This window comes from Eubalaena glacialis, chromosome X, assembly GCF_028564815.1.
Source record: "Eubalaena glacialis isolate mEubGla1 chromosome X, mEubGla1.1.hap2.+ XY, whole genome shotgun sequence".
Classification (NCBI taxonomy): Eukaryota; Metazoa; Chordata; class Mammalia; order Artiodactyla; family Balaenidae; genus Eubalaena; species Eubalaena glacialis.
Window position 1 is genome coordinate 99,835,125 of NC_083736.1, and position 16,423 is coordinate 99,851,547.

At 39.8% G+C, this 16,423-nt stretch overlaps 2 protein-coding genes across 5 annotated transcripts in view; one reads left to right on the forward strand and one right to left on the reverse strand.

Moving 5' to 3' along the window:
* The window catches only part of VSIG1 (V-set and immunoglobulin domain containing 1), a 34,869-nt gene extending 29,559 nt beyond the window's left edge, over positions 1 to 5,310 (forward strand). The window contains exons 6-7 of one of the 2 annotated variants that reach the window (XM_061178480.1): positions 3,052 to 3,199; positions 3,962 to 5,310. In XM_061178480.1, the coding sequence (XP_061034463.1) occupies positions 3,052 to 3,199; positions 3,962 to 4,265 (452 nt within the window). In that variant the 3' untranslated portion in view covers positions 4,266 to 5,310. The remainder of the gene's footprint in view (positions 1 to 3,051; positions 3,200 to 3,961) is intronic. The other variant, XM_061178479.1, reaches the window with a different exon arrangement.
* A 4,045-nt stretch (positions 5,311 to 9,355) lies between these two features.
* PSMD10 (proteasome 26S subunit, non-ATPase 10) lies at positions 9,356 to 16,394 on the reverse strand. 3 transcript variants are annotated; one of them, XM_061178398.1, is made up of 5 exons: positions 14,352 to 14,538; positions 13,926 to 14,024; positions 12,739 to 12,885; positions 12,478 to 12,644; positions 9,356 to 10,242 (listed from the first exon to the last, which is right to left on the reverse strand). In XM_061178398.1, the coding sequence occupies exons 1-5, from the start codon at positions 14,406 to 14,408 to the stop codon at positions 10,089 to 10,091; spliced, it is 624 nt and encodes a 207-aa protein (XP_061034381.1). In that variant the 5' UTR covers positions 14,409 to 14,538; the 3' UTR covers positions 9,356 to 10,088. The 3 variants fall into 3 exon arrangements, with proteins under 3 accessions (XP_061034381.1, XP_061034380.1, XP_061034382.1); XM_061178397.1 differs by lacking the exon at positions 14,352 to 14,538 and adding an exon at positions 16,200 to 16,394 and having other exon boundaries at positions 9,358 to 10,242; XM_061178399.1 differs by lacking the exon at positions 14,352 to 14,538 and adding an exon at positions 16,200 to 16,394 and having other exon boundaries at positions 10,155 to 10,242; positions 12,557 to 12,644.
* Between the last annotated feature and the right edge of the window lie 29 nt (positions 16,395 to 16,423).

The window sequence follows — 16,423 nt, forward strand, 5'->3', positions numbered from 1 at the left end:
ATTACATTTCAGATCCTGTCATTTATTCATTTTTTCAAACTTCCTTTGAATCTGTGATTTTAATATATACCATATCCAGGGGGCCCAGTTCCATTGGATTATTATTCTCCTATGAAGCTGAGCTTTCTTCCTTTTATTTGTCCGGAATCAGACATTTTCCAACTCCAGTTTGCTCCTTCATTTTCGTATCACTTTCAGCCATTTTTTTTAACATCTTTATTGGAGTATAATTGCTTTACAATGGTGTGTTATTTTCTGCTTTATAACAAAGTGAATCAGCTATACATATACATATGTCCCCATATCTCTTCCCTCTTGCATCTCCCTCCCTCCCACTCTCCCTATCCCACCCCTCTAGGTGGTCACAAAGCACCGAGCTGATCTCCCTGTGCTATGCGGCTGCTTCCCACTAGCTTTCGGTTTTACATTTGGCAGTGTATGTATGTCCATGCCACTCTCTCACTTTGCCCCAGCTTACCCTTCCCCCTCCCAGTGTCCTCAAGTCCATTCTCTACGTCTGCGTCTTTAACCCTGTCCTGCCCCTAGGTTCTTCAGAACCATTTTTGGTTTTTTTAGATTCCATATATATGTGTTAGCATACGGTATTTGTTTTTCTCTTTCTGACTTACTTCACTCTGTATGACAGACTCTAGGTCCATCCACCTCACTACAAATAATTCAATTTCGTTTCTTTTTATGGCTGGAAACTTCATCTTTTTGTGTGTCCTTTCTTGTGGTCCCGTTCTGTCCCTGCTCCCTTGATCATTTCTGCTGTTTTTCTCCAGATCTTCCCCAATCTCTTTTTGCCTTTCTAGAGGTACAGTCATGTTGCAGATATAGAGACTCCTCAGATTTGTACTTGAGCCTTGCTTCCTTTTGAATCCTCTTTTCAATGATGTCTAGCATTTGGCTTCCTTCCTGCCTTCCTGCCTTCTTGACTTCCTGCCTCCCTCCTTCCCTCCATCCCTCCCTTCCTCAAACCTTCATTGACTATCTACTGTATGCCAGGGAATGTCCTAGGCGATGGAGATTCAGACATTAATAAGATATATGTCTTACACTCAAGGAGCTCACAGATTAGCTAGAGGCACAAACACTAAAATTTGTTAAATGTTATAACAGAGGTCTGCACAGGGTCTATAGGATGCCAAAGAAGAAACAACTAATTATGCTTATAGAACCAGGGCCAGCTTTACCAGTGAAGTGCTATTTGAGATGGAGCTTGCAAAGCCTGTTTCTTTATCTTTAAAATTAGGATGAGGGTAAAAGGAGGTTGAAGGATGACAGCAGAGCAGCAGGCTTAGGAGGGCAACCAGTCCATGCTCGGGGAGGAAGGTGGGGGACTCCAGAAGGGATGTCTCCAAGGGAGGAAACAACAACAACATAAGAAACCGATAGGGCTTCCCTGGTGGCGCAGGGGTTGAGAATCTGCCTGCCAATGCAGGGGACACGGGTTCGAGCCCTGGTCTGGGAAGATCCCACATGCCGCGGAGCAACTAGGCCCGTGAGCCACAACTACTGAGCCTGCGCGTCTGGAGCCTGTGCTCTGCAACAAGAGAGACCGCGATAGTGAGAGGCCCGCGCACCGCAATGAAGAGTGGCCCCCGCTTGCCGCAACTAGAGAAAGCCCTCGCACAGAAACAAAGACCCAACACAGTCAAAAATAAATAAATAAATAAATAAAGAAACCGATAGATTAGCCGATGTGTTTGAAACCACTGAAAGGACTTTTGCTGGAAATTTTGGGGATTAGTAATAATACATTAAAAAACCCATAAATCCCCAAATGAGGCAATTATTAACCTTGGGGAAATTTTTAAAATGTTGTACAAGAAAGAATCATACTATGTTCTGCAGCTGTGAACAGTATTTACATAGTCATAATACTGCAAACATTGATTTAACGATACTTTATGTTATATTAGGAGAATATGGCGGGATGTGAGGGGACTGGTGTAGGAGAGTTAAATCTTCAACCTCCAGAGTAGGAAGCCAATAGAAAAATGACAAAAATTGGAAAAGGCAGAACATATTAGAACAAGTGTAATAGAAACATGGGGGTAAATTCCTCTTGTGAATGGGACTTAGAGATGGGAAGGAGTGGAGAAAGGAACTGCTGATTTTTTTTTTGTTGTTAGAAGCCTAGTAGAACTGTTTGACTTTCTAAATGATGCACATGTATTCCTTTAATCATAGAAAGTTAAAAGAATGATCAGGCAACTCAACTAGCCTTTCATCTCAAAGTGTAAGATATTCATCCTTGCTTGAAGGGAGGCCGATGGGGATGGGCCCACCTGGAACCCAGACATGGTCTCTTGCGGACAATACCTCAGTGCTTGAAGGTCTGGCGCTCAGCTGGATCATCTCACACTCATTAAGTTTCTCCGTAGACTGATCTAATAAACCAGATGCCTGTTTATGGAAATGGGCATATCCCTTCCCAGTGGCCAGAATGCATGAGGCTCTTTGGTGAGCATGGAATCTGTGGAAGAGAAGGTTTTTAGGGAACTACTTCACCCTGCTTTGGGAAAGCCTGGTGAAATGTCCCTGCCTGTAGCAGACGTCATTTCTCTGGTGACTGGATTGCAGCTCCATTGTGTCTCTCTCACTGCCCAAACAAATGCACGGTGAAGACTTACTTCTCCAAACCGCATTTTTTTTGGGGGGGCGGGGTCGTGCCACAGGATCTTAGTTCCCCGACCAGGGACTGAACCCGCACCCCCGGCGGTGGAAGCGCAGAGTCCTAACCACTGGACTGCCAGGGAAGTCCGAAACCGCATTTCTAAAGCAACCCCACTTCCCCCAAGTTGGCATATTTTTTTTCTTTATGTGTGTAAATGTGAATGGGAAGGCTACATAGTCAAGCCAGTCACCTTTCTTCTCCCACTATGAGTCCAGCTGAAAGAGTTCTAGGGGTTTCCACGCTCTCAGCCTATACAAGGCACCTTCCCACTATATGAATGCCCCGGATATTCCCCACTGGTCACGAATGCACGTGGATGAGGCAGACACTATGCTCCACTTTACTAACCAGCTGCTTGTGTCCTCCAGATCCAGAAGTTGGAATCATTGTCGGGGCCTTGGTGGGTACCCTAGTAGGTGCTGCCATTATCTTCTCTGTGGTGTGCTTCGCAAGGAACAAGGCAAAGGCGAAGCGGAAGGAAAGGAAGAGAAATTCTAAATCCACCACAGAACTCGAGTAAGACCTCACTTTGTTGTCTTTACTTGAATAGACATTTCTCAGGCCTATCTCTTTCAGTCAGCTCTTCCTAAGCACTCCTTTTAGCATAAGATACAGAGGTATCTTTCTGCTTACTCACTGCTTTTATAAAAGAATGGTGATGGCTATCGTGTACTGAGTGCTGTGGGCCAGACTCTGTTCTAAGCATTTTATGTGTATCAACTCATTTAACTGCCACGACAATCCTTTTAGGGTTAAGAAAATGTTTTAATATATTAATATACTTGTCGTTCTACCAGTAGTGATAAAATATAATTTTTAATATTTATTTTATGGAACAAGGGGCCCATGGAAGCAAAAGTGCTGAGGGCCCAGGCTCTTGACCACTTTGTTATTTCTTATCAAATGTTATTTCTTATCCATTTCTGTGCTTCCACAATCAAGTGCCAAGCATTGTGCTAGATGGAGTGGGTGCTAGACATGCACCAGAGCCATGGATTTGGCCAAAGACCTTATTAGAACTTTAGACCCTTTCAACCTCACAACAGTTTTCTCACCTCTTAAACACTAGTTTGTCTTTCTTGAACTTTCATTATATTGTTGAGACCTAACCTTTCTGCACTCCAAATGGAGACCCGTGGTCTGACAGTGAGTCAGACTATCAGAAATCACAGAGGTCCCGAACAGATTGGGACCTATGGTCACTGAGGCTACAGAGCCTATGGCTCCATGTGAGATGTCAAACCCTAACTTGTTCTTCCCTGGGCCTTCTTCCTGCAGACTAATGACAAAGATAAACCAAAGTACAGAGTGTGAGACAATACCAGATGAAGATATCATCCAAATAGAAGCAACGCTGCCACCTTCCATCCATGAGGCTGAGCCTAATACCACCCTGGGGCCAGATCACAAGCCTATCCCCAAGCCTGAGCCTGCCTTGCAGCCTGCGCTGGAGCCGGCCTCAGGGCCTGAGCTTGCCCGGGCGCCTGAGCTTGAGATCAAGCTGGAGCCACAGCAGGAACCAGAGCCCTCGATTGTAGTTGAGCCCTCCTGTGACGAGGGAAAGGGGGTGATTAAGACATAGGCCGGTGGCCTGAGTACAGTCTTCATCACTAAGGAACCCATTACCGGCGTTTGGAATTCAGTTGACCTAACTAACCCACCACCTCCCTCCATTCTGACCAACCCTCTTCTAACAAGGTGCTCCTACCATCAATCCAAAACAGACAGGTCAAGATAACTACTAAATAAATGCAAGGGTTCCTGCATTACCAGTATAGAGTACTTACAATTTGACTAACATGTAAACACAACTAATGAAATGACAAGTGATTTTGAACTCAGTTGAAGGTGTTTTGCAACACCTGTGTCTTATTGCAGACAATCTTACTTCTCTATTTTTAGCTACTCTTTGAGATTCCACATGCACACATGACAAGGTGGCATTAACTGGATTCAATATTATTTCTAGGATTTGTTGTTGACAGAGCTTCCCTATTCATTTTCACATTGACCACTAAGAAAAGAATTCACCAGCATTATCTCATAGATTGGAAAAAAATTCCTTAAAATTCCAGAGGGAAATAAAGGGTACATATTAATTGGTACATAGCATTTAAAACTAGGTCTTAAAATTAATGCTTCATTTATCATATTAGATTTCCCAAAGAACCACTGGCTATCCAATATCTGAGCACAGCAAAAATTTAAAATAACCCAATTTTTAAATGCAAAATAACGTACAGGCAAACAATTCCAAATACACTTTTCCTTCAATGAATACAAAATATTGATATTACAGGTGATGTACAATTTAGCTTTGAATGAGCTATTATGTTGTCACACTGTCTGATGCTATCTACTTTGGAAGGGCCAGACTAGGAAACTGTTCTAAATGAACACTTAAGATCTATTTTAGATAATCTGAACTAATTAATCTATTTTACTGTTGGGATATTTCACATTAATAAAGAGATATCATTCTTGTATACATGCTTAATATTAACTAAAATGCATTGATATCACCTCTTCTTCACCTGTTAAAAAGCTTTTCTATTGATCATATTTCACCCACATCTCACTTTGAAGAAATTTACCTGTAGACTTTTTCATCTGTGTAATCAATCAGATTTTAAATCTTATTTTAAGGTTCAATAAGTAATACTCAATAAAAATCTTATTTTAATGATCCTAAGGTAAATCTTTTATAAATAATTTTATTGATATATACATTATGTACAATAAACTGCACCTATTTCAAGTGTAAAATTTGATGAGTTTTGACAGACGTATACACCCATGAAACCACCGTGATAATCTAAATGGAGCATTTCCATCATCCCAAAGTGTTTCCTGTGTCCCTTTGTGCAATCCCACCATCACCCTGGACCCAGGCAACCACTGATTTGTTTTCCATCCTTAGAGATTAGCTTTGCCTTTTCTTGACCTTCATATAAATAGGACCATACAGTATGTACTTTTTTGTGTCTGACTTCCTTCTAAGTGAAGTCTTTTTTTAAAAAAATTTTTATTTATTTTATTTTTTATTTTTGGCTGTGTTGGGTCTCCGTTGCTGTGCGTGGGCTTTCTCTAGTTGCGGTAAGCCGGGGTTACTCTTCGTTGCGGTGTGTGAGCTTCTCATTATGGTGGCTTCTCTTGTTGCAGAGCACAGGCTCTAGGCGCGCAGGCTTCAGTAGTTGTGGCACGTGGGCTCAGTAGTTGTGGCTTGCGGGCTCTAGAGCTCAGGCTCAGTAGTTGTGGCGCATGGGCTTAGTTGCTGTGTGGCATGTGGGATCTTCCCGGGCCAGGGCTCGAACCCGTGTCCCTTGCATTGGCAGGCGGATTCTTAACCACTGTGCCACCAGGGAAGCCCCTAAGTGAAGTCTTTTAAAATAATGAATCTGTAACTTATCACATTCAGATTTTCATGTAGAGGAAACTGTGAAACCTTTTGTATACAGATCATACCTATACACTAATTGAGGTAGAGTCTTAGAAGGTTTTAGGGTAGATTGAAATTGAAATTAATATTACGCTTGTCCAGAGTCACGGAGAGAAGAGATAGCAAGTTTTTACTTATGCATTTTCCTTGATGTGTTAATTTTCAGCCAATCGCAGGGATTTTTGAAGCATCTGTAATTCCATTCAGACCAAATATAATATTATGACATACGGTGTCTGATGTGTTCAGGAAGCAAAATGATGAAGGTCTTAAGAATGATCTAACATTTAGAGCTTAAAAATTTCAATTACCAGAATGCCAAAGTAGCTGGAATTCACCTTCCTTCTACTCTTATGATAGAGGTAAATCGCAAGAGACTAATAATATATAATAGTCAACACCACCCCCAAATTTCTGCTGAATTGGTGCTGAACAGGAAGGCAGGCACCCTTGGTGGTCTTATAGAGCTCTGCTCTTATTAGCACTGTTCTGATCAAAATGCCAATAAATAGTTGGATCAGCGGTTTTTAACCTTTTTTGAGGCCATGGATCACTTTGAGAATACACTGAAAACCCTGGACCCCTCTCCTTAGAAAAATGCTTATACACACAAAATGTCAAGTACAGTTTTAGATAAATTACAGACTCCCTGAATCCAAGAATAAGAACTAGTGAATTAGATAAAAACACAGAAGGTACACTTAATAAATCATGCATCCTGGGATGCGTGGATACTCAAAATGATCTTGATAGTCTGGAAGCTGAGTTGAAATCAACATAATGAATTTGCCAGGAATGGAGGGTATGGTCCAGATTTAAGGATATAGAGTACATGTTGCCAATGCAGAAACCCTAGCTGGGCAAGGTTGGGAAGTAGGTGAGGTTAATCTAAAGTGGTATCTTTGGGTCTCTCCTTTCAGTGCCCTTCTTGGCCTTCTGGCATTACTTTCCAAACACCCAGGATTGTCATGTGCCTACTGGCTCAGTGACCCATTTGGATCTGCGTCCCTCAGGCAGGATTCATTGCTCAACCTATCTCTACCCTTGCCACCCTTTCAAAAGGTAGCTGTTCTGTGACCTGTTCTTGCCCAGTGAACGTTATCTTTCATCATCCAGTGATGTCATTCAGGTTGATAATAAACTAGCTCTCTTAGGAAAATTTATCTTTTAAGAGGGGACTCTTTAAAAAATTTTTTTTTAAATTTTTGGCTGCATTGGGTCTTCGTTGCTGTGCGCGGGCTTTCTCTAGTTGCAGTGAGCGGGGGCTCCTCTTCGTTGTGGTGCGCAGACTTCTCATAGCAGTGGCTTCTCTTGTTGCAGAGCCCGGGCTCTAGGCACGTGGGCTTCAGCAGTTGTGGCACTCGGGCTCAGTAGTTGTGGTTCACGGGCTCTAGAGCGCAGGCTCAGTAGTTGTGGTGCACATGCTTAGTTGCTCCACGGCATGTGGGATCTTCCTGGACCAGGAATCGAACCCGTGTCCCCTGCATTGGCAGGCAGATTCCTAACCACTGCACCACCAGGGAAGTCCCTAAATGGGGACTCTTGAAGACAGATAATTCTTTAATCCAAAGATACTAAAAATGGTGGAATTTCAAGCACTGGAACAATCCAGAGGGGAGATATTCCTGGAGAAAGAAGCTTTCTCAGCCCCTCTCAAATCAAACCATGCGGGTTACCATCTATCTACTCCACCTACTTATAAGGCCATTCTGGGTCAGTGCAACTTTTATCCCAGTCTCCTTAATCTTCTATTAGTACATCCATAATATACCATATATTTATGTTTGTGATGAATCCTGAGACTGTATAAAATACAGAATCGTAACAAAATTGTGTTCACTAAATTTTACTTGGGCAGGAAAATGGACTCCTATGTTAAAGAGATTTCCAATAAGGGAACAAAAGAAAGTTTTTTTTTTCCTGCTTATTCATCAGTGGATCAGAAGATAAGTAATAGAATAGGTCATTACCCAAATAGTCTGATAGCTTAAGCTTCGACCAAATTGTTTCAGCTTAATTCTCACTCAGATAAGGTACTACCTGATTTATTTTGCTACAGGTAGTTAAAAGTTAAGTGGGTAGTCCCAACCAAATCCCAAACCAGCCTTGGCTTCTTAGCCATTCACTTCTCACCACCCAAAAAGACTTCCAGGAACTTCTCTCACCTCTTTGTTTCTGCATTTAGCAACTAGGATATGCTAAAGTCAGTGGAACAGCTTTGGGGCTGTCGGTCCTTATTCTCCCCAATTCATCTGTTTATTCAGTCACCCACTGGACATTTACTGAATGGGTACTATGGACCAGGTACTGTGGCTGATGATACAATGGTGAGCAGAATCAGAGCTAGCTCTTGTCTTCATGTAATATACAGCTTTACGAACTATGACAAGTTCTTGCACGTCATTATCAACAGTAGTGTGCTGACTGAAGGGGAGAAGGCTGGAATTTGTACGGCACTGTGGAGGGCCTCCAAATAATAGTGATCTATGATTAAAAAAAAAAAGGACTAAAACATAGTAATTCTTGATCGACAACCAAGAAACTATGCATTTGAGATCTCCCATGTCCTTTAGAGTACCAAGTGAACTTTCCCCGCAATATTGTATGCTGAGAAGTTAATATTTGCAGCTTTTACACTGGCCTGTAACTCCTGGTTTGATGAACTTTCAGTAAGAACTAGAAAAGAATATGCTTCCCTGATTAATAATTGTAAAGCTCAGCACTCAAAATACTTACGTAAAAGGGTCTGAATATCAACAACACAGTTTGCGTTTACAAAACTCATTTTAGATACTGGTCATTAAGTCTCTGACCCCAAATTAATTGAAGTTTGTGGACTCACTTGGATTACTTATTTCAAGCAATATTTGCAGCATAAAGTTCAAATTAAAAAATAATTTGAAGAGTCACTTGGAGTTCATTAGATTTTATGACTAGTAATCATTTAAAATGCTTCCCTAAATTGAGATGAAGTTTACACTTATTAATTTTCTTTTGCTCCACATTTAATTAGCAATTCAGAAGATTACTATTTTTAAAGATTTTAGCTGTAGTTCAAGCTTCACTAATTTTATTGACTTCAGAGCTACCAAAAACTAAGAAATTGTCTTTATAAAGGATTTAAAGGCTTAAGTGGGTGTCTGATTTGCAAAAAGAATTGGGAGATTCTCTCAACATTTTATTTTTTTAGTTTCTGAAATACAAATCAAAATACATTTTTGTTACACATCATGGTAACAAGCTTGACATTCTTTTCAATACAGGATGACTTAATATAGGTACTTTAAAACTTCCTTTTTAAAAACAATACACTTTATTTTGGAGGGAAATAGCCCATTAAAAACATACATTGGTACACGGGCTATTATTTTTCATTATTTTAGTGTTTATGAATGCCAAACTTGGATAGCATGCCCTCTGAACTGAAAATTTCGTCCTCACAATATATAAGTATTCCTCCTATAACAAAAACAAATTAAACCATACTGTTGGAAAAAACAGAAATATTTGGCATAGGCCTCTGAGTGGGCTTGAAAAACGAGTTACAATGTGTTTCAACTGTATGGAAGAACATTCTAGAATCCACCTAGAAACATTTGGCAAAACAATTGGCCTGGTGCTATTGGGGTTGTTCTGCCTCAGAGGGGGACAGAGGGTGCATGGCAGGGTGCTGAAGACTCACAACAGCCACAGAATCACTTATTCAAAGTTAACCAAGATTCAATACAGAATAATATACAACAGTAGAACAATCTCAATTATTATTATTGTTACTCAATGCCTGGAAAGCAAGTTGTAAGCTAAGAAAAAATACCTCAGCAGGAACAATAGTCAACATGTTTATAAGACTTGGAAGATGAAAAAACTTCATCATTCATAGATGACGTCTTGTGCACAAGTACATTAGTTTCCAGGACATTAGGGGACAACCACAAAACATACAAAGTAAGAGTAAATCCAAGCTGCTTAACTTTCCACCATTCTCTTGAGTATTAAACCCAGACCACCTTTGGCCACTTGCAGGGGTGTCTTTTCTTCTTTATTCTCAATGTAAATACTTGCTCCTTGGGACACCAGCAGTTTTGCTTCTTCCACTCTCTCCTCATCACAGGCTAAGTGTCTGAAATCAAGGACCACAAAGACGGATTAATCATTTGCAGTTCTATGTAATGGTTAGGATTTCCTGACAGGTAGTCTAAACTGCATATTATTAGGTAGTGTAATATTGGAAAGTTACTTAATCTGGAAAGGAAAATCGATTTTCATGGGGAAGACTGTTTATAAGTTAAAATTCATTGGAATAGTCTTATAATACCAGATCATAAATCACAATTCTGGTCCTACTACAACAGAAGTGATCTAAATGTCAGCCTAAGGAATAACGTCCTTATTTTATGAAGATTAGTGGTTTACACCAAACACATGCAATAATTCCAGGCTAGAACTTAGAAAAACCTCCATACACAACCTGCTAACAGCAATTTGTGTGGTTTAAATTTTGGAAAAGCAGTTTAAAAAATTTTATATCATCTGATTGTTACAGACACCTTGTAAGTTAGCAAGGTATTATTATCACCATTTTACAGTTGAAATTGTAACAGAGGTTAGTCTTTGCCTATGATGACATGGCTGAGCAGTAAGTGAGGGGGAAACCTTGTCAGGCACTTAACGGTTTACCAGGTAGGGTATTAGACACTAACATGTTATTTTATTTAACCTTCACAACAATCTAGTGAGGAAGGAATTATTATCCTCATATTACAGATAAGGAAATTAGACTCAGGAATGTTAAGTAACTTCTCTGAGTTACTTAATACAAGTATTTAATATAGTTGTTTAAGTGGCTGAGTTTGGATTGGGTAAACAGCATGTAGCTATTCCTTAATCATAGGCTCTGCTCAGGACCCGATACTGCCTGACTCCTAAATTTCCTCCAGGCCACCCTGCCTTTCTTATTTGGAGAAAAGGGCTAGAATATGTATGTTTTTCTAGACAGAGTCGCTCAGAACTACAGAAAAAAATTGTAAAACTAAGAGTTAAGAAAACAATACTTTAAAAAAAAATTGAATCCTACTTTGGACTAAAAAGAAGACTCACAGAATTTCTGGTTCAAAAAAGTCACCATTCGATAAGGAAGAATAGTGGCTAAGTACTGTAGAAAAAATATCAAGGTAGAGGACGGCTTCAGGTCAAGCATAAATCAATTCCAGATGGATTTGAGTTAAATGAAAAATAATATCCAAACCAAACCAATGCAATGTTTTAAAAAAAACTACAATAAAATACAGGTGAATAGTTAACTAATTTCAGGGTGAGGAAGCACTTTCTAGCTATGAGGGAAGATTAATAGGTTTGACTGTATAGAGTTGAAATCTTTGGTTATTTCAAAAAAAATCATAAACAAAATGAAAAGACAAACTGGGAAAAATATTTTCAACTAACATGGCAGAAGGTTAATATTTGTACTATGTCAAGTCAAGGGTACATAAAAAAATCAGTAAAAATAAATTAATTCTCCAAAAGGAAACAGAGAAAGGGACACAAAAAGTTATAATTTAGAGAAGGAATATAATTAGTCATAGGCATTAAAAAATGTTTAGCTTCATTGATAATAAAAAATGTAAATTACAACTCTGAAATACAATTTTTCCTATAAGAAAAGGATATTTTTGGTGTTGGTGAGGGGTAATAGGCACTCTCACACTGCTATTGGGAGGGTACAATGATACAACTCCTCTGGAAGCAATCTGGGAATATTCAGCAATTGTCTTAAACTATGTGTATCTGTTGACCCAGCAATTCTACTTCTAACTTCTATACTAAGATAATAATCAGCAGTATGGCCAATGATTTTTGTATAAAGTTGGTCAATGTAGCATTATTTATAATAGTGGAAAACTCAAAAAAGCTTAAATATACAGTAATAGAGGAATTATTAAATTATGCCATATCCATAAAATGGAGTTGTGGATAGCCATTCAAAAACGTTTTAGAAATATTTATTAACATTGGAAAATGCTCACAATATACTATGAGGTGAAAAGAACAAGATATAAAACTACATACACAGTATCGTCCCAATTTTACAAAAAAAAAAAGCGTATGTAAAGTATGCACATTTGCATATAAAAGACAGGGAGGAAATACGTTAAAATGTTATCAGTGGTTATTTCTGGGTGGCAAAATGATAGGCATTTTGAATTTTTATCTTTATACTTCTGTGTACTTTCAATTTTGTTTTACCATAAACATGTATTACATTTATAAGCAGACTAAAAAAAGAAATGATGGGTAAGAATTAGTGCAAGAGGGCTGATGTCAGGTAGAATACAAATGACTGCTACTTGTCACTTACAGAGGAGTGTTACCCTCAGTGTCTTGGATGTTTGTGGAAGCTTTGTAGTACAGAAGAATATGAATCATCTTCAAGTTACCCTTGGCTGCTGCCCGGTGCATTGCTGTAGCCTCATAATGGTCCTTAGCGTCTGGATTAGCCCCGCCTTCCAGTAACATGACAGCAATCTGGGAAGATGGAGAAGAAAACAATGCAAAGATCTATTTGTGTTTGCGTACAGGTTTAGAACTCAAAAGAAGTAGCCTAGGAATGGAACCCTACCTCATGCCTGTTTTTGGAAGCTGCATAATGTAGGGGAGTACAGCCATTTTGATTGACAGCATTCACTTGAGCACCTTTTCCCAGAAGAGCTTTTACAATCTCATCCCGGCCAGCGGAAGCAGCAATATGAAGAGGAGACCAACCTGCCTGTAAAAGAGGTGGGCAGAACAAAAACCAGGGAGAAAAGGCACAGGGATTAATGCTAACATTTAGGCAGGGTTTACAGAGCTGTGTGTAAATGGTTTAAAAAAATAATATTCTTTCTCTTTCCCTCATTAAGCACTGCAGGATATTTGGAAACCAGATATATAAAAGAAAAGAAAAGCACCCATAATCCCACAACATGGAAATAATACATAAGTCTAATGCTAATGTGTTTTAAGATTGGGATCAAGGATACCCCAATAGGATATCAAGTTCCATGAGGGGCGTTTTCCACAATGCCCACTTATCATTACTTTGTGAGAATTTTTCTATGTCATTCTTTGGAATCATAACTTTATTGGTTGCATATTATTATCATTATTATTATTATTATTATTATTTTTGGCCACGCCAGGCGGCTTGCGGGATCTTAGTTCCCTGACCAGGGATTGAACCTGTGCCCTCAGCAGCAAAAGCACGGAGTCCCAACCACTGGATCACCAGGGAATCCCCTGGTTGCGTATGATTTTATTAGGTGGATATATATGCTGTATTCAACTGTTCCTCCATTAAACTGTTTTTACTTTTTTGCCATTATCAATATTATTTCATTGAGCATCCTCGAAAAGGAATCTGCCTACAAAAACATTTCCATCCTTATTCTTCACAAGTCTTATCCTAATATAACCAATACCATTACACCAAATCTTTATATAACAAAAAAAGATATCTAGGCCCTCATTATTCAGGCAATATTCACCGAAAACAATTTCCAACATAATAAAAAGGATTTGTAGTCTCTTAGGGGTCATCATAATAAGACTTGACCTGCATGTTTACCTTAAATTACAGGCTATGAGTGGCAAAATGAACATTCTGAAATAATGCAACCACCAGTCCTGTATTTGGTCATTGGGGCCATGCTGTAACTTCCTAGTCATAAAGGTTAAAATTTGTTTGTGAGCTTAATACTCGGGCTTTCGTAAACACCAGTCTGGAGTCTAAAGATAACTGGGAATTTATCAACTCTGCCTAGTACTCACATCATCTTTATCATTCACTGGCACTCCAAGTTGCAGCAAGAATTCAACAATTTCTGTATGTCCGGCTGAGCATGCCCAATGCAAGGCAGTTCTGCTGTCCTATACGGGAAGCAGAGAAGCAATAAGACCAACATTCTTGAAGAGAAATAGAAGAACTAAGGCAAGAAAGCAGAAAAAAAAATTAATATTGGAGCCAGCAAACCTACGGTTTGGGAACAAGAAATGGAGAGCACTGGATCCTCAGGTAGGTAACCTTAAACCATATTACTTACATAAGAGAGACCAAGGTTTTAGTAACATGAGGAGAATACATTGATGAATGTAGGTAATTCTGGGCAGACTAGAGCCATGAAAGCAATAGAGCAAAAAACTGATTTCAGTGCTTTGGCAGAAATACAGCTTTGGCTATTTCCATTATTTACGTACTTTTATGTCAGGCACTGTGCTAAGAGTTTTACGTGCATCATCTCCTGTAGTCCCCATGATCCTATACAGTGGATATTATCCCCATTTTACAGACTCCTCAGGGTAAGCAACTTGTCAAGGTCGCACAGCTAGTAAATCGTGAAGTTGGGACACAAACCCGTCAGCTCTGAATTTTCTAGATGCTCTAGAAAGAACAAATGTATCTTGTGGGAAAGAAATGTTCATGAAACTAGTTGAGATTATAACCATTTAAAAAACATACCACACACAGAATTAGAAAGCAACATTACTTTAAAAAAATAATAAGCTAGGAGTTATGTTTCTCAAAAGGAATCTCTCTCTCTCTCTCTCTTTTTTTTTGCAGTGACTGCTATATTTCTTAGCCCTATGTAAAAGAAAATGGTATTTTAAACTTTATTACAAAAATTTCAAACTCATATAAAAATACAGGGAACATAATATAATCCATATGCCTATCACCTACATCTTATAACTATTTTGCCATATTTGCCTCATCTGTTTTCCTCCTTGATGAGATTTTTAAAAACAAATCTTAAATATTATGACCTTTCATACCTAAATATTTGAGTATCTAAAAAATACTTCACTACATAGCTATTACACTGATTAAAATTAACACTAACTCCTTTATAACATCAAATACCCAGGTTTCCCCAACTGTCCCCCAAATGTCTTTTTGCAGTTGGCTTGTTTCAATCAGGATCCATACAAGCTCCATAAGTTGCAAATGTTTGTTATGTTTCTTAAGTCTTGATCTTGAATAGTTTCTCCCTTTTTTATGCCATTGACTGGATGAAGAATGGTTAGAAGTATTATTAAATCTTAATTTAATATTGTTAAATTAAATCTAAAGTATTAAATATCACCAGACCAAAATGAAGGTAAACTAGACAAAGGCATTTTCAGGTTGAGCAATAAAGGAAAGTTCCAGAAAAAAAGTCTCCGAACTTCTAATTCTCTTCCCAAACACACAAAATGGAGATTTGTAATTATGTGACACTGTCTTACTAGTGCTTAGCACGGTGCCTGTCAAAGAGGAGGCAATCTATACATGTATGTTGGCTTACTGAGGGCACCATGAATCCTTCTAGAAACTCAGGGTGAAAGCATGAGGGTCTTTTGAGCAGGAGGGCAGAAAGAAACACTTCCCAAGGTCCACTCACTTTTGTTCTGCCTTTGCCTAGAATACCCCTTCATCCCCCAGGGAAATCCCACTCGTCCTTCAAGATACAGCCAACCTTCCCTCCTTTGCAAAGCCTCTTCAGTTACGACAACATTCGGCTTTTCTAAGCGAGATTAAATCAGGTCCTTCCATGATATGTCCTGAAAGCCCCACGTCAACTTCTCTCCCGAGTATTTACCACAATTTATAATCGGACATATGATTTGGGATTATTTTATTAACGTCTGCTCCTTCCATTCGACTGTATCCTTAGCTCCCAGCTGAGGCGTTCAGTTACACGTGTTCCATAGAATAAAATCACTAATAAAAGCAAACAAACCCATTTCCAAAAACCAAAAACTTTCCTTCTCACGGATGTCTCAAAGACTGGGCATTTCTGAGAAACGCGCAAACGTTCTAGAAATATCCAAGATACAGCGACTAAGTACTGGGCCAAAAAACAACACTGGCGGTTTGTGGGGCTAGCTCCGGCCGCCCGGTCCCGAGTCCTGAGGTGACCCTGGGGTAAGGATGGGGCGGCGGGGGCGGGGATCTGGCCCTCTCGGCACCGGCCTCCCCATGGGTTGGGCTGGGCCGGGCAGCCACGTTGGTCTCCGCCGCTGCCGCCGCCGCCGCCAGCGGAGAGGCCCCAAGCGTTGCTTTACCTGGTCAGTCCTAGTGGCCAGGGATTTATCGGCCAGGATCGTCTCCTTCAACTCCTCCAGCTTCCCGCTGTAGGCCAGGTTGCAGACCATTAGGTTAGACACACACCCCTCCATTTCGCTTTCCCAGGATCTCGGTGAAGCCTGACCAGGGACCGCCTCACGTCGCCAGCTCCGACTGCCAATCAAAAGAGGCGTTAGAGCTCCCCCAGTCACCAACCTCGCTC

What these genes read in the sequence shown, in the direction of transcription:
- PSMD10 (XM_061178397.1), bottom strand. Translation starts at nt 16,313, where the DNA reads ATGGAGGGGTGTGTGTCTAACCTAATGGTCTGCAACCTGGCCTACAGC. An exon ending in CAGTGAATGATAAAGATGAT is followed by an intron (nt 12,886 to 13,925) that starts GTGAGTACTAGG and finishes CCTCTTTTACAG; the next exon opens with GCAGGTTGGTCTCCTCTTCA. An exon ending in ACTGAGGGTAACACTCCTCT is followed by an intron (nt 10,243 to 12,477) that starts GTAAGTGACAAG and finishes CCTTGATTTCAG; the next exon opens with ACACTTAGCCTGTGATGAGG.